Below are 25,371 nucleotides of genomic sequence, written 5' to 3' on the forward strand. Positions count from 1 at the left end.
GGGGAGCAGAGAAGGCTATGCTAGTGTCTTCTCCTGTCAGATTCTGGTCAGAGTCGGCCTGGGCCAATCTCTCTTTCCCTCTCCTTGAAGCTAATATGTCCCTGGACCTAAAGTGAGTTGAATAGTGTGAATAGAAGAGGGGACCTCATTCCCTTTCTTTCTTTCTTTTTTTTTTTTTAAAGATCTTATTTATTTGAACAGAGCGATCAGAAGTAAGGGGGGAGTCCCCTCCTTTCTTACCTGCAGCTGAGCACGCCCCCCTCCCCCCCATACCGGAGCCATACTGAGCAATTCCACAAATTATGCATAAATGGGGCTGTTCAGTTGGTCACAGCATGTTGGGGATTACTGAGGGCCCCTGTGGGGAGCAGGTCCCAGCATCCTCGGCAGAGCCCTGGGTCCCTGTGGACAGACCACAGACACCACAGCAACTTGCTGCAGAAGCTTCTGAAGATGTGGAGGGAGCATTTGAGGTGAGGCTTGGGAGATGCTGAAAGTTGCTATCTAATGGATAAATTTATGCAAAATAATCATCGCGGTGGCTTCCAAAACCAGTGACAACGCTGTGAGCAGCTTTTTGCTGTGGTGGCAGAAGTCCGCTGTATCCTGCCACCAGCTCGTTTTGCTCTCTCAGGGTGGCTCACGCGGGAGCCGCGGGGCAGGGAAGAGAGCACCAGGTTCGGTGTGTCAGGAGATCTGACGGGAGTCCCACCCGGCCACTTACTGGCTACCTGGCCTTGGGCAAGGAGCTTAGCCCGGAGTCCTGGTGTCCTCACATATGCAGTGGGGACCTTTGCTTCCATCTAAGATGGAGTAAGAGGGACTGGATTTCCCTTTCCACCTGAAACAAAGAAAAAACAACAAACGGACCAAATATTGGAAATAGAGGTTTTTTTTTTTTAAAGAACCTGGATGTTAGCTCACAAAGTTCAGTGACCCCAACAAGTTCAGTGATTATCTCAGCTTACTGCCTTGTGTGAGTTTCTAGGTTGTGGTCCAGGGAGAGGGGCCAGAGGCCAGAAGGGAGAAATGGGGGTATTATATTGTAAGACTCTCACACTTGACGTGAACTGGTCAAGTATCGCTTGAAGGTAAACTGATGGGGTGAGATGTGTACGATAACTAAAGCAGCCATTCAAATAGCAAGATGTTAGAGCTAATAAACCAATGAAGGAAATAAAATAGAACCATAAAAACAATACTCAATCCAAAAAAGGGGGGGGGGATAAAAAACAGAGGAAACGAACAGAAAACAAATAGCAAGATAATAGACTCAAGCCCAAGCACATCACATTAAATGTAAATGGTCTAAATATCATTTAGAGATGGTCATATATTTTGGATATTAACCCCTAATCAGATACGTGCTTGCAAATATTTCCTCCCATGCCATAGGATGCCGTTTCATTTTATTGGTTGTTTTCAAGAAACACACTTTAAATATAAGGACATGGATATGTTCAACACAGAAGTGTGGAGGAAGGTTAGCTTTGGACCATGCTAACACTGGTCCAAAGGAAGCAGGACTGGCCTTAGTAATATCAGACAAATTAGAGTTCAGAGCGAAGAACATTACTTGAATGATTTAGATCTACATATCTATATCTAATCCCTATCTAGAGTGTAGGAAACAGTGATCTTTGCCTCGCTGGATTTTCGCAAAAACGAAGTCAGGTAATATCTGGGAAAATGCTTCATAGATTGTGGAACCTGGTACAGGTGTCACTGACCTTAATAATTAGGGGTTGGGTTATCCGGAGCCGTATGAGAAGCTGGGCAGCTGGGTTGATCTATTTGGCTCTGAAGGGAAAAGGGAAATACCAGGCAGTGGCAGTGAGGAGGCCAGGGTAGGGCTGGCTAGACCATGGGCCCGAAACGTTTCTGCAATTCTCCCCACCCCGACACTCCTGACATCTGGCAAGTTTACCAGAATCTATCAAAACAGGGGGCTTTCTTCAGCTACAGAGAGATGGGCCTAGACAGAGCCCTAGTGCCATGCACCCAAGCAGCTTTGGTAATCTCAGTAGATGCTTGGGCGAAAAGAAAAGTCAGACAGTGACTGTGCTACAGACTTTGTGAGGCTTTTCTCATTTATCAGTCTCATTTGGTTGGGGCCCTTATTATCTCCATTTAACATTTAAGGAAATGGCACCCAACATCACAGAGCCATTAAACCACTGAGTCAGAGTTTGGACCCATGCAGACTAGACGAGAACCCAAGCCTTAGACACAGCCCTGACCTCGAGGTGAGGCACAGGGAAGGGCTCAGCTGGCAGAGGGTTGCACCTAGACTCTGAAGAGAAGGAGGGAGCAGAGGTAGGATGAACCCCTCTCAGGGCCGGGCAGCCCTGTGTCTCCTCATGCTCCCTCTTCCCCATCCCCATGCTCCTTACTGGCCTTCAGCAGGAGCCCCCAGTGATGAGTGGGGACCAGACAGTTGGAGGGGGCTGGCTCTGGGAAGTGGTGGTGAGTAGACCAGGAAGCTTTGGGGGCTGCTCCAGCTTAGGTCCCCCTGGCTGCCCCCCACAGTGCAGGAGGTCTCAGCCCTGCCCAGAGTCACACAGAAACTTGGTCTAGGGAAAGGGGTAATAGGGGCACCTGGGTGGCTCAGTCAGTTAAGGGTCTGCCTTCAGCTCAGGTCATGATCCTAGGGCTCTGGGATCGAGCCCCACCTCTGACTCTTTGCTTAGTGGGGAGCCTGTTTCTCCCTCTGCCCACAAATCCCCCTGCTTGTTTGTGGGCTCTGTCTTTCATTTTGACAAGTAAATAAATAAAATCTTTAAAAGAAAGAATGGGGTAATAATACTGATGTAATTGTCTAAAGGTTCTGTGAGAGCCGGGTGGTTCTTTTTTTTAAAATATTTTATTTATTTATTTGACTACCAGAGATCGCAAGTAGGCAGAGAGGCAGGTAGAGAGAGAGGAGGAGGAGGCAGGCTCCCTGACAGGCAGAAAGCAGGACCAGAGCGGAATGAGGAGGCCTTAACCCACTGAGCCATCCAGGCGCCTCCGAGTTGGGCAGTTCTTAATCAAGCACGGCCATACCTCTTTACCCTCCCTCTCCCTTCGGGCTCTGCTCTCCCCTCTTTCACTCAGGGGTATGTGCTCTCTCCTCAGACCCTCCTCTGTCTTCCTTCACCTTCCTGGAGCCTGTGCCTCTGTTCTGCTGGGACATGTAGGGTTCTCCTTTAGAGCCCTAGAAAGAGGGATTGGTGGTGAGGTGCAGGGACTGGGGTGGGAAGGACACGGGGGCCAAGTGAGACTGAGTTTTAGTTAGTGTTTCTTTAAAAAAAAATTGAAGTGAAATTCACAAGACACTATTAAACATTTTACAGTGTACACTTCAGTGGCCTTTAGTGCTTTCACACTGTTGTGCAACCACCGCCTTGCTCTAGTTTCAAAACCTTCTCATGGCCCGAGGAGGACACCTCGGCTGTTAAGAAGGACTCCCTCCCCACTCCCTCCCCGCCCCTTGGGCAGCCGCTGATCTGCTTTCCTTCTCTGCCGACTTGCCCAGTCCAGTCTCTTCGTGGAAAAGGAATCATACAATATGTGACCTTTTGTGTCTGGCTTGTTTCCCTTAACATAATGTTTCTGAGGTTTATCCAATTTGGGAGCATCCGTCAGTACCTAATTCCTTTTTGTGGCTGAATTATATTCCACTGCATGCACACGCCACAGTCTGTTTGCCCATTCACTCGTGGATGGACATTCCGGTTGTCTCCATCTTTCAGCTGTTGTAGAATGTGCTGTTATGAACAGTTGTGAGCAAGTTTCTGCTTGAGGACTTACTTTCAGTTCTTCTGAGCACATACTTATGAGGGCCATTGCTGCTGGTCAGACGGCAATTCTTTGCTTAACTTTTGAGAAGCTACCAGACTTTCACACCAGCTGCACTATCTTTCAGTTTTTAAGATCATGTTGTTCTAAGTGTAAGGATCATAGACCTATACATTTTTTTTTTTTTTTTTACGATTTTATTTATGTACCTGACAGAGAGAGATCACAAGTAGGTGGAGAGGCAGGCAGAGAGAGAGGGGGAAGCAGGCTCCCTGCTGAGCAGAGCCCGATGCGGGGCTCAATCCCAGGACCCTGGGATCATGACCTGAGCTGAAGGCAGAGGCTTTAACCCACTGAGCCACCCAGGCGCCCCGACCTATAAAATTTTATAGCATATTATTTTATGTAAAATAATATGCTATGAAATTTTGGAAATTATGGAGCAATTTTTAAAAGTTTTTTAAAGTAAATAAGAATGATAAAATTGTCTATAAATGCATACTTATTGTAACAATTCAAGACGTTTCTAGAAGAAAAATCCCCCTTTATCTGTTCCTCTGCCTCTGTCCTATCCCTTTGCCTGACCAGTGTCAACTCTTTAGTCTGTATATTTCCTGGACATTTTCCAGGTATTTGAATAGTTTTTGGAAAAAAAAAATTATTTATTTATTTTTTTTACTCTAACATGTTATACTATCCGTATTATCTTGATTTGAAATCTTCCTGTTTGTTTCTTATGAACGTTGATTGTTGTAGTGACCGTCCTAGAGCAGCCTTGGGCAAAGCTGTCCTTGGGTGGCTGGATAGTGAATGCATTGTAATTTTTTTTGGGAAAATTTTTTTTTTGTTGTTATCTGCATTTACAAATTTAAAAAAGGAAAATGAATTTCTTTTATGATAAGAAAAGTCGGGAAGAATTGGAGGCCAGGAGGCCCAGCGCACAGCTCGTACCTTAATATAGCACTTGTTTCTCTCCCGGTTGTGTAACAAGCTGTTTACTGTTTGCCTCCCTTGAGGGCCAATGCGGCTTCTGGGTCGGCTGCCCTCCCTACCCCTGCGGAGTGGGCCAGGCGTACGGGAGCTCCGCCCAGCAGACCCGCAGCGGCCCCTCCAGGGCTGCGGCTGAGGCTGCGGAGGAGAGGGTGGGTTCCCAAGACCCCCCTGTAGGTTCAGTCTCGCAGAAGGACCTGCGTCTTCTTGGGGCGGGCCCAGGGTAGTGACGCACCCTGCAGGGGCATCTGGGCCGCCCTCCATGGGAAGATGGGTGGGAGTTCAGGGGCAGTTATTTCTGGTGGCCCCAGCCTGGGTGCCGGTGGCAGGCGGAGCCCAGCTGAGGAAGTAGTTAGAGAGCTGCCAGGAGCAGGAAGCAGGGAGAGACTCGGAGGCCCCGGCTCCCTTTCCAGAGAGATAGAAACAGCCGGTCTGGTGGTGGAGGTGGAGAGCAGTACGCAGGGGAATGGAGGTGGGGGCAGCCAGTGCCTGGGGGCGGGGGTGGAGCTGTTTTCTCGGGCTTGTGTGTCAGTGTGATTTGGGAAGGTGCCGGGGGAGTGGCCCTGGCCTGGAAGGCGCCTGTGGTCTGTGCGGAGAGGGTACCCGCCTGAGGTCCTCCTTCCCATGCCTGGGGTTCCCCCATCTGTCCCCATGAGACTAGCCTGCCAAAGTTCACGTTCCTCCTTGGGTCTCAGACCCCTAGTAGGAGCACCTTGAAAGTCCCACAGACCTGCGGTGGTCCTGCTTCCCACCTGGAACTTTCTCCAAGAAGCTAGTAGGGGTCAGGGTGGGATTCCAGAGCGCAGGATCATTTTTAGCATTTCCAAGGGAACAGCCTCTGCTGGTGCTGGGCAGCTTTGTGCCTGACTCATCCGAAAACACTTTATAAATAACCCAGAGGAGGGACGTGGGCTGTCCGTTCTCACGCACCCCCCCCCCCCATGCTCCACAAGCAGGTTGCAGGTAGTGAGGCCCCAGAACTTCCTAGATGTCAGGGCAGAGCCAGCTCTGGTGGGGAGCCAGGGCCAGGGGTGCTCTGGGGGGACTGTCAGCTTCTGGTGCCTGGCACTGCAGGAGTCCTCTGTTTGACCATGATGTTGTCAGCACCCCTACTTTCTGTAGGGTGCATTGGGGATTGATTGCTGGCTGAGCAACTGAGCCATACGGGCCAAACTTGCTGGGTGACCTGGGACAAGTCATTGTCCTCCTCTCAGTCTTGGAGCCCTCACTGGTAAAGTGAGAGGGTTGAACTAGGCAGGTGCGATGGCCCTGTCCAGCAGTAACATTTTGACTCCATTTTGACTCCACGACTGGCTCATTGTAAGTGTGGATGAGTGGCGGACGGGAGTGGGAGACAGGAAGAGGAGCCATGACCTAGATCTGGAGTCTGTGTGCTGGACAGGAGAATCTCTCTCACTGTCCCAGGGGGACACTTGGAGCTCTCAGCCCAATGACGACAGCTGGGAGGCTAGGCATCTGAAAGGTATGCTTAGATAGGGCCTGATTATTGTCCCTGAGGAAGAATGGACATTGACTGGTTTCACCACAGAAAGCCAACTAGGACCCGGGAAGCTAATTATCAGCTTGGCATATACTGTGCTCTCACTGTTAGAGCATTTCTAACTTTTGAGGTAGTGAGCTCCCTGTCCCTGAATGAATGTAAGGATGTGGGGGAAGGGACTCCTCATGGAGTGAAGAGCTATATAGCTCAATAGCTTCTGATGTGACAGGGCATCAGCATCCTGGAGGAGTTTGTTCATAAGACCCTCTGAGTGGGCCTCCCAGGGGTGGGAGTTAGGTGGCCTGGAGCTGGCCTCGTGTCAGCAGTGCCGCTGACCTCAGAAGCATGAGGCTAAATAGAGCCCAGCTTCCCATACCTTAAATGCCACATGCTATTCAGGTTTCCAGTTCTTTGCAACCACGGACGTAGGGACTATAGATGAAGATCAACCACCCCAGGCGACCACGAATGGGAAGCCGAATCAGTTGGCTTGGTAGCTGTCCAGAACCCCTGGACAGATGGCTTCCCTGGAGACCACTGAGGGCACAGCTAGCAGGCGTCATGCTTGTGGGGATTACACACTGGAAAGGTGTGGAAGGAAACAGAACCAGAGGACCTTCACCAGGACACTCTGCTCTGTCAGCTAGTCCGGATCAGACTCAGCCCCTGCTGAGCGAGAGGCCAGAGCAAGAGGAAGACCAGGGCCACTGGCAAGATCATGGCCGCCGCAGCCGGGAACCGACTCCCTGCTCCTCCTGTCTCGCTGTGTGACTTTGAGCTAACCCCTTACCCTGTCTGGGCCTCTCCTTGGCAGTGAGGGTGTTGGACTTTTCAGTCCTCCCTGACCTGACATGTCACAATACCTCGAAAGACCAGCAGTGGGGACATTCTGGCATCGAACATTGTTCTGACCCGCTTTGTAGCGGTGGAATCTTTCCTCCTCCCTACTTCCCAGATGAGCCTTGCCCTTTTTAATTTCCCAGTGTCTTCTGGAATGTGGAAGTGGCTGTCTTGGCCCATCAGGTGGGAAGGCCTTGTGGCAATAGAATCAGAATCGTGGGTGGGGAAGGAAGGAGTGAGCCTGTAGACATAGCCAGGCAGTGGGGACAGGCCGGGGGCCGTGCGTCGTGGGGGCTTCGGGTTGGGAGGCTGGGACCAGGTGAGCTGCCAGGAAGCTATAGGCACCACCTCAGAGCTAGGCCACTGGCCCAAAGGGGAGTTCTGGGTTCATCATTTTAGGAATCCCCACGGGGTATGAGGCCAGGAGCATAGTGGCCAAGCGTCAATGTACAAGATGCTTCTGAAACCAGGCCTGGGTTTCAGATAGGGGTAGGCAAGGAGACATTCATGCCATCTCCAGAGGCCACGCCTAGGGCCAGGCCTCACATGTGCGCTATTTCCAGTTCTCCCGGCCTTTTCCAGAGGACATCCTCTGCCCCAGTTTACAGATGATGAAGCACGGCTCGGGCTAAATAATGTTCTCACAGCCACACCGCTGGTAGGAGACAGAGTGGGATTTGAACTCGGGGCTGGCTTATTCTTTCAAACCACAGAGGGCTCCCTCTGCATTGTATCTCTCCTCTTCTGTTGTAAGCTTCGTTCTCCAAAAGCATGATGGCATCTGTCACCTGAGGGCCTGCGCCTCTCTGTCACAGATCACTGCTATGTGCACTTAAATGAACACATGTGAAGGAAATGTGCTTTAGAATAAAATTTCACTGGAGAAACTGGAAACATCCCAGGATAACCCAATATCCGCAGGATTTGAACCTGGTCGCTAAACAGCTGGGGAAATGGAGGTGAAGAAGCGCTGGCCCCGGCCTTGAGCTTGTGTGGTGGTCAGGAGGCTGGCTGTGGGATGGTTGCTGTGCTGGTATTTTCAGGAGGAAGACATGGGCTGCCATGCTGGGCAATCTGGGAAGGCCTCCGAAAGAAGCAGAGCATGGGTTGTCTCTCAAAGGATGGAGTTTGCGTGGCAGTTAAGAGTGGGAGAAGAGCATTCTAGGTAGTGGAGCGGCACGTGAAGAAATCTCAGAGGCCTAGAGGCTGTGGAGTTGGGGAAATCGGGGTAATTGTATGGGGCTGGGTAAGTCGGGGTGTGAGAGAAAGGGCTGGACAGGTGAACGGGGACAGATTGGGGACGTGGAATGTCTGTGTGACTTTTTGACTTTGGCTGAGTCTCTGTTTCCTTAACTGTAAGAGGGGAAAAATAAGGCCTCTCTCTTACAGGGTTGCTGTGAGATTTAAACTAGCTAATGAGATAAAACGGGTGGCACTGGGCCTGTCGCAGGTTGAATAATTGGTATTGTTACTGTAGTTGTTGGTGGTGATGAGGACGATGGTAATGATAGTAATCACCAGGCTTCCCAGTTCCACTCTGGTCTATTTTTAACACAGCAGCAAGAATGATTCAGTGAAAACACGGGGTAGATTATGTCCCTCCTTTGCTCACAAGCAAAGGGGCTCCCGGAAGCCATAGGAGTCTTCTAGCGCCTGCATGGCCTGGCCTTCCTCTAGCCTCTTCCTGCATGTCTGATGCGGCTCTCTAGCCACACTGGCCTCTCGGCTGTGCCTGAATGTGCCAGGCTACTCCTGCCTCAGGGCCTTTGCACTTGCTGTTCCGGTTTACTGAACTGTTCCTCCTCAGAAATCCATATGGCTCACTTCCAAGCTCTTTCAGATCTTTACTCAAATGTTCTCTCCTCAGTGAGGTCTTTGGCTAAGCTATCTAAAATTCCACCTGCTGCCCCTCCCCCACACCGGTACCGCTATCTCCCTTCCCTCCTTTATATCCTTTCTCGACACCTGTCACTTTCTAACACACAGTGTATTTGTATTGTGTGTTTCTCGTCACTCCTGCTGGAACAGAAGCCCCACGAGAACAGGGCTCTTTGTCTGTTTTGTGCCCTGCTGTATCCCTCGCACCTAGCTCAGAATTGGTGTTCAATAATACCCGTTGTTGTTTTTATATTATTGTCTCTGGAGCATGGAGGGTGGGAAGGAAGGGCTGGCCTTCCCTGCTGGGAGTGGCAGCCCACAGACCAGGGGCCTCTGAGCTCACCTTGCTTCTTCAGAAGGGCATTTCTTCAGTCCCTCCTGTCTCTCCAGCAGAAGCCCAGGCGCTGTAGGCTTCCAGCCAACAGCCTCATCCTCCACTGCAGGCCTGCCCACTTATTTCAAAACACGGTCCCCTCCTCTTGCTCAGGGGCTCCCTCCCTGCCAGAAAACTCAGTGCGCTCAGCGGGGGTGGGTGGTTGGCAGCCTGTGTCCCGTCTTCTTCCAGAGGCAGTTCCCTAGGTCCCAAAGCAATCCAGTGCCGGGGAGCTCCGGAGTCTATGTGGCCTGATTTAGATCCTGGGGGCAGGGCCCCAGCAGCAGCCCTCCCCATGCAGCTGGAACCCCACTCTGAGGTCTCTCTGAAGCTTCCCAGCCTTATGTATCCCCACTCTTTTTAGATCACTGGGATGAGTCCAAGCATAGGAGAAAAGTGCCACGGTCACTCCAGTCACTCCGTCACGTCATTGAGCCTGGCTCCTCCTTCTGTAGGAATACCTCCCTGCAGATCTCCGAGGTCCCCTCTCCTTCTGATAGCCCTGGTCCCAGCCCCCACTAAAACTTGCTGACTCTGTGTCCTACTTGCTTATGGCCAGTTGGAGTGGCTGACGGTCTGATACATTTCCCGTTTACCCTGCCCCCTGTGGGACCTTTAGAGATATAATGCTTTAATTTGGAGGTCTGGCTAATGGAATTGCAGGCTGTCACAGGTGGGATTTTGGAATACACTGGCCTCTAGTCTCTGAATTCCCCCTAGAGGAGTGGAGACTTGCTGGAAAGAGGACAATATCTGGTTTAAGACAGATGGGGATTGGACAGACTCTCCTCTTAGCTGTGTCACCCTAGGCAAGTTGCTTGCCCCTCTGAAAAATGGGTGTAGTTAAGGTACCACCTTTCTCCTTGGGAGGCTGTGAGGATTAAGCAAAAGAATATAGATGAGGCCCTTAGCTCAGGGTCATGTGCAGAGTGAGGGCTGAGGATTGGGATGCTAGTACAGCTGCAGGATTGGGGGTCTGTCCTCTTCCTGCTGAGCGCTGAGCCCCAGGCGGGACCCGGCCATCCCTGGCCTGCTCAAATCAAGACCGGAGCCAGCTGGTCCCCTAGAACCTGTCTTGGCCACGAGGTGAGGCTCCTTCCCAGGGCCCAGCTTCTATCTGACTGCGGATCTCTATGCAGGACTGGGATCATGGGGCAAAGGGGACCATCTCCACCTGGTCCTTCTAGCTGGCTCTTTCTGTGCACCCCCCGAACCAAGACAGGGCCCCTGATGAGGTAGGCGGGCCACCCTGGGGCCTGTGAGGGAATCCCTGACCATTGTGTTGCCCAGACCCTTTGCCACTCAGTCACTTCCATTTCAGAGGCTTTGGGAAGATTCCAATTTCCTGCTGTCTTGTGTATAAAATGACTCTAATGAGGGAAAGAAATCCAGACATATATGAGGAGCTGTAAGGCTGGAAAATTTGCAAAGAGCAGGGAGTCCAGCCTGGGAAAGCCCTTAGGCTCATGAGGACCAACCTCCCCTTTTAGATGATGGCAAACATGACGTCCAGAGAGGGACTATGACCTGTCAAGTATCACACAGCTGGTAAGATGCTGAGCTGGGATTGAAACACAGGTTTCCTCACTGTTCATCCTGTGCTGTCTGTGCTACACCCCACTAGCCAGACCCCGAGACTGGAATCCGGTTCCCTGTGACCACAGAGCCTGCGCAAACACCAGTACACCATGCTGCTGTCAGATCACCTCTTCCCCTCCAGCAGCTGACCCCAGCCTTCTAGAGGGAGACCACCATGCTTGCAGAGTCTCCCAGGCTGCCTTAAGATGGGCTGAAATGCCTCTGGGGTGGCACCCCACTCCTTCCGTTAGGAAACCACTGCCCAACCTCAGAGCTTTCACTGGGAGGGAACGGTTCCTGCCACTAAGCCTAAAATTCCCATCGGATTCCATTGCACATAATTACACCCTCTCGTGTCCCCCTGTAGTGCTGCTCCTCCCTCTCCCGTAGGGCTCCACACCCTTAAAAGTCTTGCCCGCAATGATCCTATTCTGCTCAACTTGGCAAAGCCCAGAGGTGGGTCTTTTCATCTGTTATAATTATTCCATCTCCCCTGTTCCTGCATTGTTTCAGACATTTCATCTCGGAACATCCTCCAATTTCAGGGTATTTTTCTGGACTGGAGGTTGCCAAGAACACGGTGTAGCAGTCAGGAAAGATCCCCTTAGGAGCAGACTATGTCCAGGCATGTCACAGGGGCACTTGGAAGGTGTTCCCTCCTCCCTTCTTAGATACCCAGGGCTGCCCGCATCCCATTTTGAAGGCTGCGGGCTTAGCAAACATCCTCCTGGGCACAGAGAGGTGGGTGGGGCCTTCTCCGAGCAGGGATGTGAGTTTGGATCTGCCTCCGTATCTCCCCTCTCTGCCTCCTCTTACCACCCTGGTCCACCTTTCTATTCTTCCCGCAAACGTTTATTAAGCACTGATACTTGTGGGACCCAGAGTGGAACAGGATATAAACCAGAGGCCTATCATTCCTGTCCCCAAGGAGCTTACACTCTGGTGCTTAAGAGAGGCGACAAACATGCAGAGTAGCAGATGAAGGTGAACACGTGGAAAGCAGGGAGGCCAAGGGCAGAGTCCGGGGACAAGGAGGGAGAGGGCCTGCCTGGCGTGGGAGATCCAGGAAGGCCCCAAGCAGGTGGCATGGAAGCTGTGGCCCTCCAGACTTTTTGTTTAATTTAATGTCTTTATTGCCCCAGCTAGGTTCGTAGGATAATCTTTTGCAGCCCAAACATCCCGTGTGATAGGGGAGATTTTGTGTGGATTTCTTTTTCTTTCTTTCTTTCTTTTTTTTTTCTCTGTCATTCTGTTCTATAGCTCTTTTTGTACTCCTCAAAATCGCATTCTTGGAAGAGTCAGTAATGTCATTCCTGTCAATCTCGTTCTTCTTGAACTTTCTAGAATACCTGACACTGTTCATTCAGGCTCCCAGAGGACTCTGCCTCCTAGGGCTTCTGTGATGTTTCAGGGTGCTTCAGGGTGCTGGGTCTCAATCTGACACCCTTTTCTTCTTGCACTGATTCCTTCCCACCATGATCTAGTTTTGCCGAACACCTTTTCAGACTAGGAGCTGAACTTGTCTATTTCCAGAGGTGATTTTATTTACCGCTTACAAAAATCCTGTGATAGCATTTTTTATCCCCACTTTACAGATGGGGAACCTAGGCTCTGTGAGGTTAATGAACTTGCCCAAGGCCACCCAGTTAGTAAGTGACACATCTGGGATTTGAACTGAGGTATCTTTGACTTCAGTGGCATCATCTTGCCCAGGACAGTTGGACTCTTTCTCATGGCTCTCTTTATCCCTCTTCTAAGGTCAAGTGACTCATTCTTATGGTGTCAGCTCTATAGAGAGGACCCCCCCCACACAAGTCTTAACCCATAGTCTTGCACTTAGTCCTAAAAAATCATAGAAGCCTCTCCTATCCTTTACACCCGGTGTGGGTAGAGTTATCTAATCTGCCTTCATGATTTCTGACCATGGCTTCTAGCCGTGGTGATGGGTGGATAGTCCCGTGTTCTTTTTGTCTACCCCCCTCTACCCCCATTCATCTCATGTACTCAGTCAGAAGCAGTGGCTTGTGGTGACTCCATTTAAAATGTTTCTTAAATCTGTCCCTTTGCCCTCATTCCTAGGCAGTGACCCATCTTCTCCCCCAGTCTGGCGCAATAGCTTCTTCCTGCTTCAGCCCCTGCCCTCCATTCCCTCCCTGAGATGCTCTCAGATGACCCATTCCAGCACATTCCTTTCCTTATGCTCCTCACTCCTTGGACTCCCTCGCAGGCTCCCCATTGCCTCACTGTAACGGCTCAGTGTTGTCTGGCTTCAGCCTGGATTCTCTAGAGTAGTTGCAGTCCGCTGGCACGGTCTGCACCTCCCCTTCCTTCAGCTCCAGCTGCCCGTGTGTCCAGGCCTGCCTGTTCTTGTCCTCTAAGCAAGAAATATCTCATCTTTCAGAATCTACCTCTGGTCTGTTGGGCTGGGAGCAGGATCCAGTCACCAGACCCCTGGGATCTCTCCCACCTCAGTTTCCCATGACATGCATTGCCTCTGTAGGTCACTGGGACACTTGTCATCAGCTCTTGGTGTCATTGTGTCTGAGCTGGGTTTCCCAAAGACACTAAAGTCCTTTACAGTTGGAACCATGTGGCTCCTTGCCTGAAGCTCAGTGTTGGAGAGCTAGATGGAGACATCCTTTGTCCTGTAAATCAACCTTCCTGTACAAGTATTGCTTGAGCATCTATTATGTCCCAGGTACTATGCTGTGCGCCGAGAATGCAGCTGAGGAGACGAAGTTCCTGGCCTCGAGGGGCTTATGGTCTGATAGGGAGGATAGATGAATACATTTTAGAAAGTATAATTGTTTTGTAGGGTAAGTATAAGGTGCTCATAATAGGGACACCTAACCATGGCTGAAGTGCCAGGGAAGCTTCCCCAAGGAAGCAAATTTTATTTTTTTAGTTCTTGATTTTTTTATTATTAGAGTCAACAAAGAATAACATCTTGATAAGTGTCATCAGAACAAACAAAATGTATGGGAAAAGAAAATAAATACTGTGCTACCCAAGGTGGTGGATTTTAAATCGGGGATTTTAAAATGGGCTGGGCCTGGGAGCAGCAGGAGCCTCTGCTGCTGCGGCCTTAGTGCAGAGATGGTGACCCTTCTTCAGCTAAGGAAGCTAGAGCTATAGGGAGATATCAGGGGGCCCAGAAGGAGGAGTAGATGACACGGCAGGGAATGGTGAAGTGGCCGACAGAACTCTGGACTATGGAAACATTCCAATCAAAGGAACCTCCCCTGTGACCTGGCCAGTGGTCAGGAATTCCAAAAGCTCTGTAGGAGTTTACCAGGCAAAGCACGGTAAGCTGAGATATACCATGGAGAGGTATCTGTAAAGCGCCGTGTTGGGAGTGGGCTGGTTCAGGAGAGCCTTCCCGGGATGAATGGGCTTTGAGATGCGTCTGGGGGATGGGATTCGTAGTGCAGCGTGTTTGGGCTCACTGCGTTCTCTTTTTCCTGGCAGTGTCCAGGGCGCAGCCCTTGGCTCTTGAGCCCTTGGCTCATGGCCTCTGGCTCTGGGGCCCATAGTGGCTGTCGCTCTTGAAGAAAGCATCTCTGTTCCTTGCACAGCAGGAGCTATCGTTTGGATAGTGGGCTTGGCAGAGGCCACCTCTCGACACTCACTTCCTACCTAGCCTCTACCAACCTAAGCAAATAGCTACTTTCTTTGGCAATTGGACGGACTTGTCCAAACATGCAAAACCAGTAAGTGGGTCTGAATTGTGGTCTTTATCTATTATAACATCTTGTAACACCCCCCATACTGTTCAGAAGCATTTTGTATCATGTATAAAATAAAATTTATTTTTAAGATTTTATTTATTTGACACAGAGTGAGCAAGAGAGCATAAGCAGGGGGAGTGGCAGAGGGAGAGGGAGAAGCATGTCCCCTGCTGAGCAGGGCTCAATCCCAGGACCCTGGGATCATGACCTGAGCTGAAGGCAGATGCTTAACCAACTGTGCCATGTAGGCGCCCCTAAAATGAAATTTTCTTTTCTTTTCTTCAAGATTGTGTTTATTTATTTGACAGAGAGAAAGAGATCACAAGTAGGCAGAGAGAGAGGAGGAAGCAGGCTCCCTGCTGAGCAGAGAGCCCAAAGCGAGGCTCAATTCCAGGACCTGAGATCATGACCTGAGCCGAAGGCAGAGGCCCAACCCACTGACTTCCCCAGGCGCCCCAAAAATAAAATTTTAATTTATATCCATTCCTTCTCATAGATGAATCAGTTGTAAAATGACTGGTTATAACACTGTCTCAAAGAAACCCTTCTTCCCTCTCTCCCTTTTCCAGAGAATTTTGCTTTAATTAATTCAACAAATATTTATTGAGTCAGGACCTTATTCGAGGCATTTGGGATACATTAGTGAACATAAAGAACACAACAAAGCTTACACTTTCACAGGCAAGACAAACAGACATAATAAGTAAGTTACATTTTTTGCTAGAAAAGGTGATGAATGCTATAAAAAGGGGGAAAAAAAGAAGGGAACCAAACAGAGAAGTTCTCTGTTCCCACGAGCCAACCTACCTTAGTGGGCAGGAGGACTGGGGCAGTAAGAGAAACAGGGCTTCTGGTTTTTGTTGTTGTTTTGTTTTAAATTTGAGAGAGAGAGAGGGAGAGGGAGAGAGAGCGGGAGAGAAGAGGGGGAAAGGCAGAGGGAGAAGCAGGCTTCCCTCTGAGCAGGGAGCCCAACGCAGGACTTGATTCCAGGACACTTTCTGAGATCATAACCTGAGCTGAAGGCATACGCTTAACCAACAGAGCCACCCAGGCGCCCCGTTTGTTTCACTATAAGTTCTTGTCCCTGGTTGGAATTTTAAACTAATTGCACGTATTACTTTGAAAAAAAAAAAAGAAAATTAAGTTCACACAGTGCTGTAACTATACTGGGAGGTGCGGGTGGCAGTGTGAGCTAAGTTCTCTTCTGTCAGTGTGGAAAACAGGACAAGGTTTCTAATGTTAATAAATCAAGATGTTGAAGTACAGGCATCTCATTTAGCCATGAAAAGGAAACTATTGGAAGAACTTAAAGGAGAAACAGCTAAAGGAGTGAAAACTCATTTCTTCTAGAGGAGAAACAACAGAAGGTGGGAAGGCATAAGAGTGAGGAGGCAGGGGCGATGCTTGCCCTTTATTATGAACCTTTTGGTATGTTTAGATTTTTAAAACCATAGGCATGTGTTGCTTTGATGATTAAAAAATCTTAGTCTAGGGGCGCCTGGGTGACTCAGTGGGTTAAGCTGCTGCCTTCGGCTCAGATCATGATCTCAGAGTCCTGGGATGGCCAGGCTTTCTGCTCAGCAGGGGGCCTGCTTCCTCCTCTCTCTGCCTGCCTCTCTGCCTCCTTGTGATCTCTGTCTGTCAAATACATAAATAAAATCTTAAAAAAAAAACAACAACAACCCTTATTCTACCGAGCTGGGGGGTTGCTGTAGAGAGTGAGGAGGTGGAGGAGGAGGTAAGCTGTGGCTCCCTTTCTTTTGTTTTATAGCTCTGACTTTCATGCAGGATTTTGTTTGAACAAAGCTTTCTGCAGTTGAAATTGGTTTGAACTTCATGATCTCTTTTGGCTCTCATAATTAATGATGCTTTACAAGCACCTGTTCCCCTTTATGCTCACTCCTCTTTACTTCTCCAGGGAGGTACCATCCCTTAGAAGCCTTTCGGCTTCCCCCAGCTGGCTTTGGCTTGTGGTGATTGGTGAGTTTGTGGCCAGTTCTTGTACATGTGTGCGAGTGACCCCTGCAGCCAGTCATTGGGCGATTCCTACTTCAGAGGGCCCCGGCCCCCAGCACGCTGGCTGTGGTAACAGCAGGTGAGTGTTTCGTCTAATAGTCCCAGACTCTGCTGTTTCTGCTGCGGGAGCTGTGAGTTCTTGTAGACTCTTGCCGCCCACTCTACCACCTCCAGAGGAGGGAGGAAGAGAGAGAGAGACAGGGAGGGAGGGAGAGAAAGAAAGGGGTGGGAGAGGGAGAGAAAGAGAGAGAGAGAGAGGAGAGAGGGAGGGAGAGAGAGAGAGAGAAATAGAGGGAGGCTATGAATGAAGTTGAGAAAGGGAGGCAACTCCCCAGTAGCTTAGTCACCTCCTAGTGACTGTACTTCCAGACACGTGTCACCGTTTGCCTGTTCTGGCACTATTTTTAGGGCGGGTCCCCTCCATTCATGTTTCTGGGGCCTTTGCAGTCATCCCTGTTGCCGTCTGGCAGCTGCTTTCCTGAGTTTTCAGGTTCCAGAGGTTCTGTGTTCCCAGGCACCTTTCATGCCTTCCTGCCTTTGCACGCCTCGTTCTTTCATCCGCCGTCTGGGGAATAGGATATTGATCCTTGAAGTCCAAGCTCAAATGGCACACAGTTCGTAAAACCTTTCCTAGATCCCAACTCTGAGGAAGCTCTCTACACCTTAGCACTTGCCACAGAGCCTCGTCCTCTCTTGCTGACATTTTGGTGTCCTGGAGGCATTGGAAACACCCCGTGGCCTTCTTCCCGCCCGGCCTGGAGTGCTCCGTAGCTGCTTCCTGAGCTCAGGGAAGCACAGTTGCTGATCTTTCTGTCCTTTAAGAAATCTTGCTTGACCTAGAAGAAATGTTGCAGTGGGAAGATCTCCAGCCAGCGAGGCATCTCCATTAATCTTTTCTGGTTTTCCTCTTGGAAGAGGAGATTTGGAAGAGTCAGGTGACATCTAAAGAAAGCCTCCTGTACTAGGAGGGGTCCTATCAGGAGAGGGAGGATTATTTTACTGATCAGAGAACCAAGGTTTGGAAATATTGCGACTTGATGATGGTCACATAGTAAATAGAGCCAGAGGCTGAAATCCATGTCATCTGACTCCAGGGACACTCTTTCCTACCACACACTTCCTCGTAGTCCCCACAATGTGCTCTGAGATCACACCATTAAAGACTTTCCAGACCACAGTTTCCCCCTCAAGCGTTCATGCAGTCAGTTTCCTTCCAGACCCAAGGGTTGAGAATCTTTCTGTCTCTCCTGCTTTTTCATTTCTCTGAGATTTGCTAGCTTTTTCTCTGTCTCCTCTGCAGTCTACAGGAGTTCATTTCTCTCTCATCTCTTTCCAGATATCATAATTTCCACATCTTTTGGTTGGTTTCTTTTTCTGGCTATGGTCCTTTCTTTGGGAGACTTTCCAATATAGCTGCAGATTGGAGGATGATAACAATGAATTAGTAGATCTTCTTTGATGTTATTTTGTGGGTGAACTCATTAATTTATGACAAAAACATCAAAGAGCTCGGCTCCTGCATCAGGACTGGCTTATCCCACGGCAGCTGGGTAATAATGATTAGTCAGATTAAATCTCAAGTCTTCTTCTGCTTCAGGAGATAAAGTCTAAATGACTGGGGTGTGGGAATATCCCATCCTGTAGCATCCCATTGGCTTTGAGTCAGCACAGAATGAAACTCCCCACTCCAAATGTGGATCTCTCTCCATGGTCTCCACTTTGATGCCTCTAAGCCTTGAGGTCTGTCACAATCGGTGTAGCAACTGTGGAGGCAGAGTAGGGATAAAAGCCTGAGGCTGTTAAAGTCTCTTTGCAGTCAGGGGAGCTGGATAGTAAAAGGGATCACTCATCCTTGCATGGACTAGCTCAAGGTTCTCCAGAGTCCTAGTCCTGTAATTTCGTGGGAAGGAGAACTCTCTGGGTCACACAAGAAAAGTGCCAGCATCATGTTCAGCACATAGCAAGCTTTCCATATGTAATGGTTGACTGGACTTTTTGAGAAAGGTCAAGGTGCATGAAGTCTCTGGCTAGTTGAAGAGGAGTAAGAAGTAGAGCTCAGGTCTTGGCTTATACAACACCACCTCCTAACCTACTCACATCGATGGCCATTTACTTTGCTTCTTCCACTTTATTCATGGCGGAAAATTGTCTGTGCTTCTCTCTAAAGCCATCCCCTCCATGTTGGCCCTGGAACCCATCCTTTGCTGACCTCTTAAGGGCTTGTTTCTGCAGTTAACCCTCTCCTTCCTGAGGCTTTGATATTTCCCTTTTAACTAGATTATTTCTATCAACAAATAAGCAAGCTCTACTGTTTCCTGTCTGAAAAGAGCCTCCCTTGCTCCCACTCCTCCTTCAGGCCGCTGTACTACTCTTCACTCCCTTTGACAGCAAAACGCCTCACGAGACTTGTCTACAATCTTAGTATCTCTCCTTCCCCTCCTCCATTCAAACTCTGAAACCCACTTTAATTCAGGATCTCATCCCTGTTCTCCACTGAAACAGCTTTTATCAAGCTCATCAGTGATCATCTAGCTGCCAAGTCTCTCGGTCATTTCTCAGTCTTCATCGTATCCTTCCCATGAGCAGCTCTCAGCACAGCTAGTAAGACTCTATTACCAGGTTTCTTGCTTGGCTCCAGGACAGCATTCTCTCTTGGGTCTCCTCCTAACTCACAGGTTGCTGTTCTCACCAGCCTTTCATATTCCCAACCTGGAAGTAAAAAAAAGTGACCAGGATTCGTTCTTGGACCGTTTTTCTAGCTGAACCCACTGCCTACCTGTTCTCATCGGGTCCCGTGGTTTTAAGTCCTGTTCACAAACTGGTGGCTCTTGATGTTGTATCTCCAACCCTTTACCTATCTCTGAAACTCAAAGGCCTATTCCTCTTAGATATATAATATGCACATCAAATTTCAGACCTAAATCAATTAAGTAAAACTCTGTGTTCTCCATCCTTTCCGGCCCACTCCGTCCTTAGGCTTTCCTTCTCAGTAAGTGGCAACTCCTTTGTTCCAGTGGTTCAGACTTCAAAACTTGGAATCACCTTTGACCCACTCTCATATCACACCCCTAGTCTATCAATAGTTCCTGCCAGCACTACCTTCAAATTATATCTAGGGTCTGGCCACTTCTTACCACCTCCGCTGCTATTATCCTTGTCTAAGCTACCACCATATCTTGCCCAGACTACTTTAACAGCCTCGTAACTCATATCACTGCTTCTATCCTTGCCTTCCTCCCCCTTCCCTCTCCCTCCCCTCCCATCCCTAGCCTCCAGAGTAGTCTTTAAAAAACTGCAATTAGGTAATGCTATGCCTCTACTCTAAATGTTGTAAGGCTTTTGATCCCACACTCTAAACAGATTCCAGAATCCTTATTAGGGCCTGCAGGTGCTATATGACCTGGCTCTTCCTAACTCTCTGATCTCCGCTTCCATTTCTCTTCCCCTGGCCCACTCCATTCTAGCTACACTGGTCCCCCTGCTGGTCTTTGAACATGCCAAGCCCACTCCTCCAGCCCGCCCTTGTACTGTCCTCTAAGCTAGTCACTCTTCCTTTAGGTACCTATGTGTTGAGTTCTTTCACTTCCCTCAGGCCTCTGACCAAATTTCGCCCTATCAAAAACACTTTTGCTGACTATCCTTTCTAAAATAACCCTCCTCGGTCACCTCTCTTTACCATGCTTTACTTTTCTTCCTAGCAATGATCACAACTCAACATACTTTATACTGATTTGTTTATCTGCCATTGATTGTTATCCCCATTAATATGTAAATTCAATAAGAACAAAGTCTTTGTGCATATGGTCATTGCTGTAGCCCAAGCTGTGAGAGTAGTGTCTGCTCCATAGTTCATGTTCCACAGATACATGTTGAATGAATAGATTTGTTGGATGGATTCATCTGGATCTCTTGTTATCAGATACAGTGGTTTCCAGATAGTCGTTTGGTTAATATGATCAAAATCACGTGTAAGAAACTGAGGTGTCCATGGAAATCATCAGATTATGCAACTATTTAATACTAGTGACTACTGTGGGATTCACATATATTTTCAGTTTGCCCTTGATGCCAAATCATTAGGCAAACTCTAAGGTAGGATGAAACATCTGCCTTTATTTCTTCAGTATGTCATTTATCCTCTGGGACTCAGTGTGTTCACCTGTGAAACAGGCAGTTGAAGATACAGTTCCTGATGTGCTGGCTTAAGGCCAACAGGATGCTGAAGGGAGGCAGTACAGTTAGGAAGATCAACCACACAAGCTCTGGAACTTGGACTGCCTGTGTTTGAATCCTCTCTCCATTCCTCACAAGCCACATGACCTTGGGCAACTTTCTCAGTTTTCTTACTTGTAAAGTGGGAATAATAAAAAGATAATAATAGCATTTAATTCAAAGAGTAATTGTGAGAATTACATTAAGACAATACATGTAAAGTATGTAGCACATGGCTTGGCATATAATAAGTGCTCAGTAAATGTTAGCTATTATAAATGAAAAGTTCTGAGAGGCCATTGTGATTCATTTGTTTTAGGGGCAGTAAATTATCCTGCCAGAATATTAGATGATGTGAAATCTGTAAGGGTCTGATAATGTGGTTAGGTAGAATGCCCTTATTCTTAGGAGAGGCATGGTGAAGAACTGAAGGGTAAAGGTGAAGGGTAAAGGTTCTCAGTATCTGTCACTTATTTTCTAATAATCTAGCCAAACATATTTCTCTGTTTTTATATCTATGAAGAAAATGTGGCAAAATGTTAACAGATGTTGAAACTAGGTAGATAGTATGGTTACTGTACTATTCTTTCAACCTTTCTGTATGTCTGAAAATTCAAAATAAAAGGTTGGAGGGGGAAAAAAAAGAACCCTAGAATGTCTAGTGAAGTCCAACTGTCATTTTATGGAAAGAAGCTCAGAAGTGAAGCTCTTGACCAAGGTCATATGCAGGAGGAGCTTGAGCCAGACTCCAGGTCTCCTGGCTGACCATCTCTCCCTTTGTGTGGCTGGCTGCTGTTACCCCTCAGGCAGCAGTGAGCTGCACAGGAACAGAATCTGCTTCCCCCCAAAGACCAAAGGGTGTTATGCATGTGTAAAAAGGCACTTGTGTTGGTGTTTCCTTTTTGTTTATTAAGCAAATGGGTAGGTCATTTGGTTGGAAGGTATGATATCAAAATTCTGATGGCAGCACCAGGACCACACCTGACATCCTGGGTAAACCAGTTTGGCACGATCTGCTTGTGTTTTTTGAGTGGTGGTGGTGTACAGTTGGGACTGCAGGGGAGAGAGGGAAGAGTAGGGGTAGGGCCAGGGTCAGGAAGAGCAGTGAAGAGACTGGCTTAAATTCTGGAGCTCCCTGAAAGAAGGGACCCCCAGGGTTTCTCTGGGGATGAAATGCAGGCACATATTTAAAGAAAGGAAATGATTCTCTGCGGTCTGCAGCATTCTCCTTTAGCTAACAGGGTTCAAAGCAGTGAAAAGAAGAGAGGAGGAGAGGTGGGAATGCCCATCCAAGTCTGGGGGAGGGGGATCAGAGAAGGAAGCGGGGGTGGGGGGTGGCGGAGAAAGAACAGAAAAACATACCGTAGAGGAAACCTGGGCCACGGTGCGGGAGGGATTGGGGGAGGGGTACTGGAAAGGTTAAGAGGCCGCACTTGGGGGCCTGCAAATGCGTGGAGGACTGTCAGCCTCCGCCAGCCTCCGCCAGCCTCCGCCAGCTAGAGTGTCTTGCCCCAGAACCGTCCTGCCTCTCTCTTCTCCAGGTCTGGAAGTCTCAGGAGGCCGCGGTAGCGAGCGCAGAGCTCCTGGAGCTCTTACTAGGGGGAAGGGCGGGCAGGAGAGGCGGGGCCTCCGGGCCGGGCGGGAGCGAAGCCTCCGGCCGCGGGAGGGGCTCCTCTCCGGCGGGCGGGCGCCGGAGTCTGGGGGCCGTGTTTCCCCCTCCTGGTCGGTGGAGGCGCCTGGCCCCTCCTCCCCCGGCCGCCCCCACCCCCGCTGCCGCTGTCAAAGATAAACCGGGCCGTTGCTTGCAGAAGCAGCGGCTGCGGGCGTTCGGGCGGTGAAGAGCCTCGGGCGCGGCCTCGCCTCCCCGGCCCGGCGCCCGCATCAGCACCGCGGACAGCACAGCGGCCGTCGCCAGTACCCAGGCGTCCGCTGGCCCACCAACCCACCGGCACCTGGGCCCGCGACGTCCGAATCAGCACCGTGGACAGTGCACCGGGCCCCCTCTAACCGCTGCCAGCCCACCTGCTCCCGGAGTCAGCACCGCGGACAGCCCCCCGCCACCAGCCTCGCCACAGGCTCGGAGGGATCAGTGCCCCTGGAACATGGCCACTGAGGTAGGGGGCGAGCGCCTGGCCCTCAGGCAGTGCCCAACTGGTGCGGCAACACATCTCCGCTAGGGGCGGACTGGGCGGGAAAGGAAGAAGGGGGGTGGGGTGAGGGGGTGGGTTGGGGTAGGGTAGGATGGGGCGGTTTTCCAGATCTCATACTACGGGAAGGGGTGGGGAGCAGAGTGGCAGGGTGGAGGAGAGGGGCTTCTCCTGAGAACTCATCTTACTCCTGGCGATCTTCCCCATCTGAGTGCCGAAGCTGCCCACACCACTTGTTGGCACTGGCACCAGATTTGCTGTAGGGACCCAGCTGGGGTTTCCCCTTACTCTGGACTGCTAGTCCTAAAACTACTTCCCTAGAGGGTTGGAGGTGAGCTTGTCCCTGTTTTAGGGGCAGGAAGACAGCTGGTTTCTATTGCTGTGCAGTGTAGCCATCCAGCTTTTGGACCCAAGAGCCTGGTTAAGAGATGACAGACCTACCTCCACATCCACATTTCCTTCATGGGGAGGGAGGGGACAAGACCCCAACCGGTTTTAATGAGCTGCCTGCACCAGTCTCCACTTTTGCATATCATGCTTTCTTGCTTTTTCATCCCGTTCAAGTTTCTTGTACCAGGGTGTCTGCATTTCCCGTGTCTGATGGGAGGAGCTGTCTTCTTCAGGGTGTGCTGATAGGTGTGTCACCTTCAGGGGACTTGAAAGCTGAACCGAGGGACCTGTTGGTTGAGGGTAGAATCTTGGTGCAGTGCTTAAGAGATCAGGAATTTCCTCCTGTTGTCCTTCATTTCATGTGGGAAATGCAGCTCTTTATGTCCCCACCGTATAAGTGGTACAGCTAACACATGGAGAAGGGGAGGACCTATTCAATGCACAGCATGTTAGCAGAAGAACTGAAAGTTTCTTTCTTTGGATTTTTGGAGTGGAACCCAGGACACCAGGGTCTCTCCAGGTCTGATGTTGACTTCTGTGGTGTTCCCCCATTTCTACCCCAGCTGGAACACAAGCCAGGGAGACAGCATAGGCTTTTGAATGATTCTGTGCATTGCCTCTGGGCATCCTGGTGAGCAGCGTGACATCAATACCAAGTGTTATTATTGTAATTCTGCTGTCATGGCCACCACAGAACAAGGTGCAGTTGCTTGGTGCCATTTGGCTTTGTGACAACTCATAGGATTAGTTAGGAGAGCTCACTATTCCCCCCAACCCCAGCCTTGCGAGGGGGCAAGTCCTAAGCAGGCCCATGGTGCTTGGTTTTTAGGCTGGAGAAATGCAAAAATAAATAAATAATTAGAAAGCCTGGAAAGTGCTGAAGTTACTGAGAAGAGCAGGAAGAGCAAAGGAGAAACGGCCAAGGATCTAATCACCTTCCAGAGAGGGCCCCCAGGCTGCAGCAAAGGCTGCTGGTGCTGGGCAGGAAGGGACAACGTCAGCCACCTGGGCGTAGCTGGGCCAGCAGTGTGGGCAGAGAAGGCAGCCACATCTGTGATGTGTTCTGCCAGATTCCAGGAGCCCCATCTGTCTCAATATCTCTCCAGTGCAGGTCTGTTGGAGTACACAAATGCCAACCAGCAGGCTCACATCTCTAGGTTGAGGCAGTGTTTCTAGGTGGCTGCTGTTAGGCATGCATGACTCTCCCTGGGGAGAGGTTCTGCTCACAATGCCTCTGTGAATGTAGCACTTTCCTGTGTACAAAGCACTACCACATGTATGATCTCCTTTGAGCTTTAGAGCAACCCTGTGAAGTGGGCAAGGATGGCGTTATTATCCCCAATTAACAGATGAGCTCACCGAGGCTCAAGGGCTTGCCTAACCCCTGTGAAGAAGCCAAGGAAGGCATCATTATCCCATTTTACAAATGATGCAAGTGGAATGTGAGAGTTATTCAAGAAAATATGGCTCAAAAGAGGCAGAGCTTGAGCTTCTGCCTCCCTGGTCAGTGTTGGTTTTTTTTTTTTTTTTTTTTTCCTGCTGCATCCATGTATATCCATTAGCCAGTGGTGTTGCTCAGCAGAGAGGTGGGCACTAGAGGTGGTGACATGAGGCTGTGATGGAAGGATGCAGAAGGGCCCAGCTCCCTGTTCAGCCTGGCTGGGTCGGCTTGAGGGCAGAGGGACAGAGGAATGGCCAGAAGGGATGGAGAGCAGAGGACAAACATTACCTATTTCCCAATTTGGCCTTGGGTGGACCCTGCTGGCAGTACTGAGGGAGGAAGTCTTAGCTCTGCCAAGGCACAGAATGTACACATTATCGGGGCTGTGGAGTGAGTCATTCTCCCCAGGCTGTTTTTACTGTTAGGACTGAGTTAAGATTACCAGGAAAAACCTGTTGGGAGAAGGAATACCTCATGCCAAACTTCCTGGCCATCCC

At 49.7% G+C, this 25,371-nt stretch overlaps 1 protein-coding gene across 4 annotated transcripts in view; it reads left to right on the top strand.

Annotated features, from left to right (window-relative positions):
- The window catches only part of ZFYVE27 (zinc finger FYVE-type containing 27), a 112,074-nt gene that overhangs the window by 74,281 nt on the left and 12,422 nt on the right, over positions 1–25,371 (top strand). For 2 of the 4 annotated variants that reach the window (XM_082722161.1, XM_082722164.1), the window contains one exon: positions 22,705–23,010. In XM_082722161.1, the coding sequence (XP_082578287.1) occupies positions 22,705–23,009 (305 nt within the window). In that variant the 3' untranslated portion in view covers position 23,010. Of the gene's footprint in view, positions 1–16,586; positions 16,764–22,704; positions 23,011–25,371 lie in introns of those variants that run through there. The other 2 variants (XM_082722169.1, XM_082722170.1) reach the window with 2 other exon arrangements.

This window comes from Mustela nivalis (genome assembly GCF_964662115.1).
Source record: "Mustela nivalis genome assembly, chromosome: 2".
In the NCBI taxonomy this organism is placed as follows: domain Eukaryota; kingdom Metazoa; phylum Chordata; class Mammalia; order Carnivora; family Mustelidae; genus Mustela; species Mustela nivalis.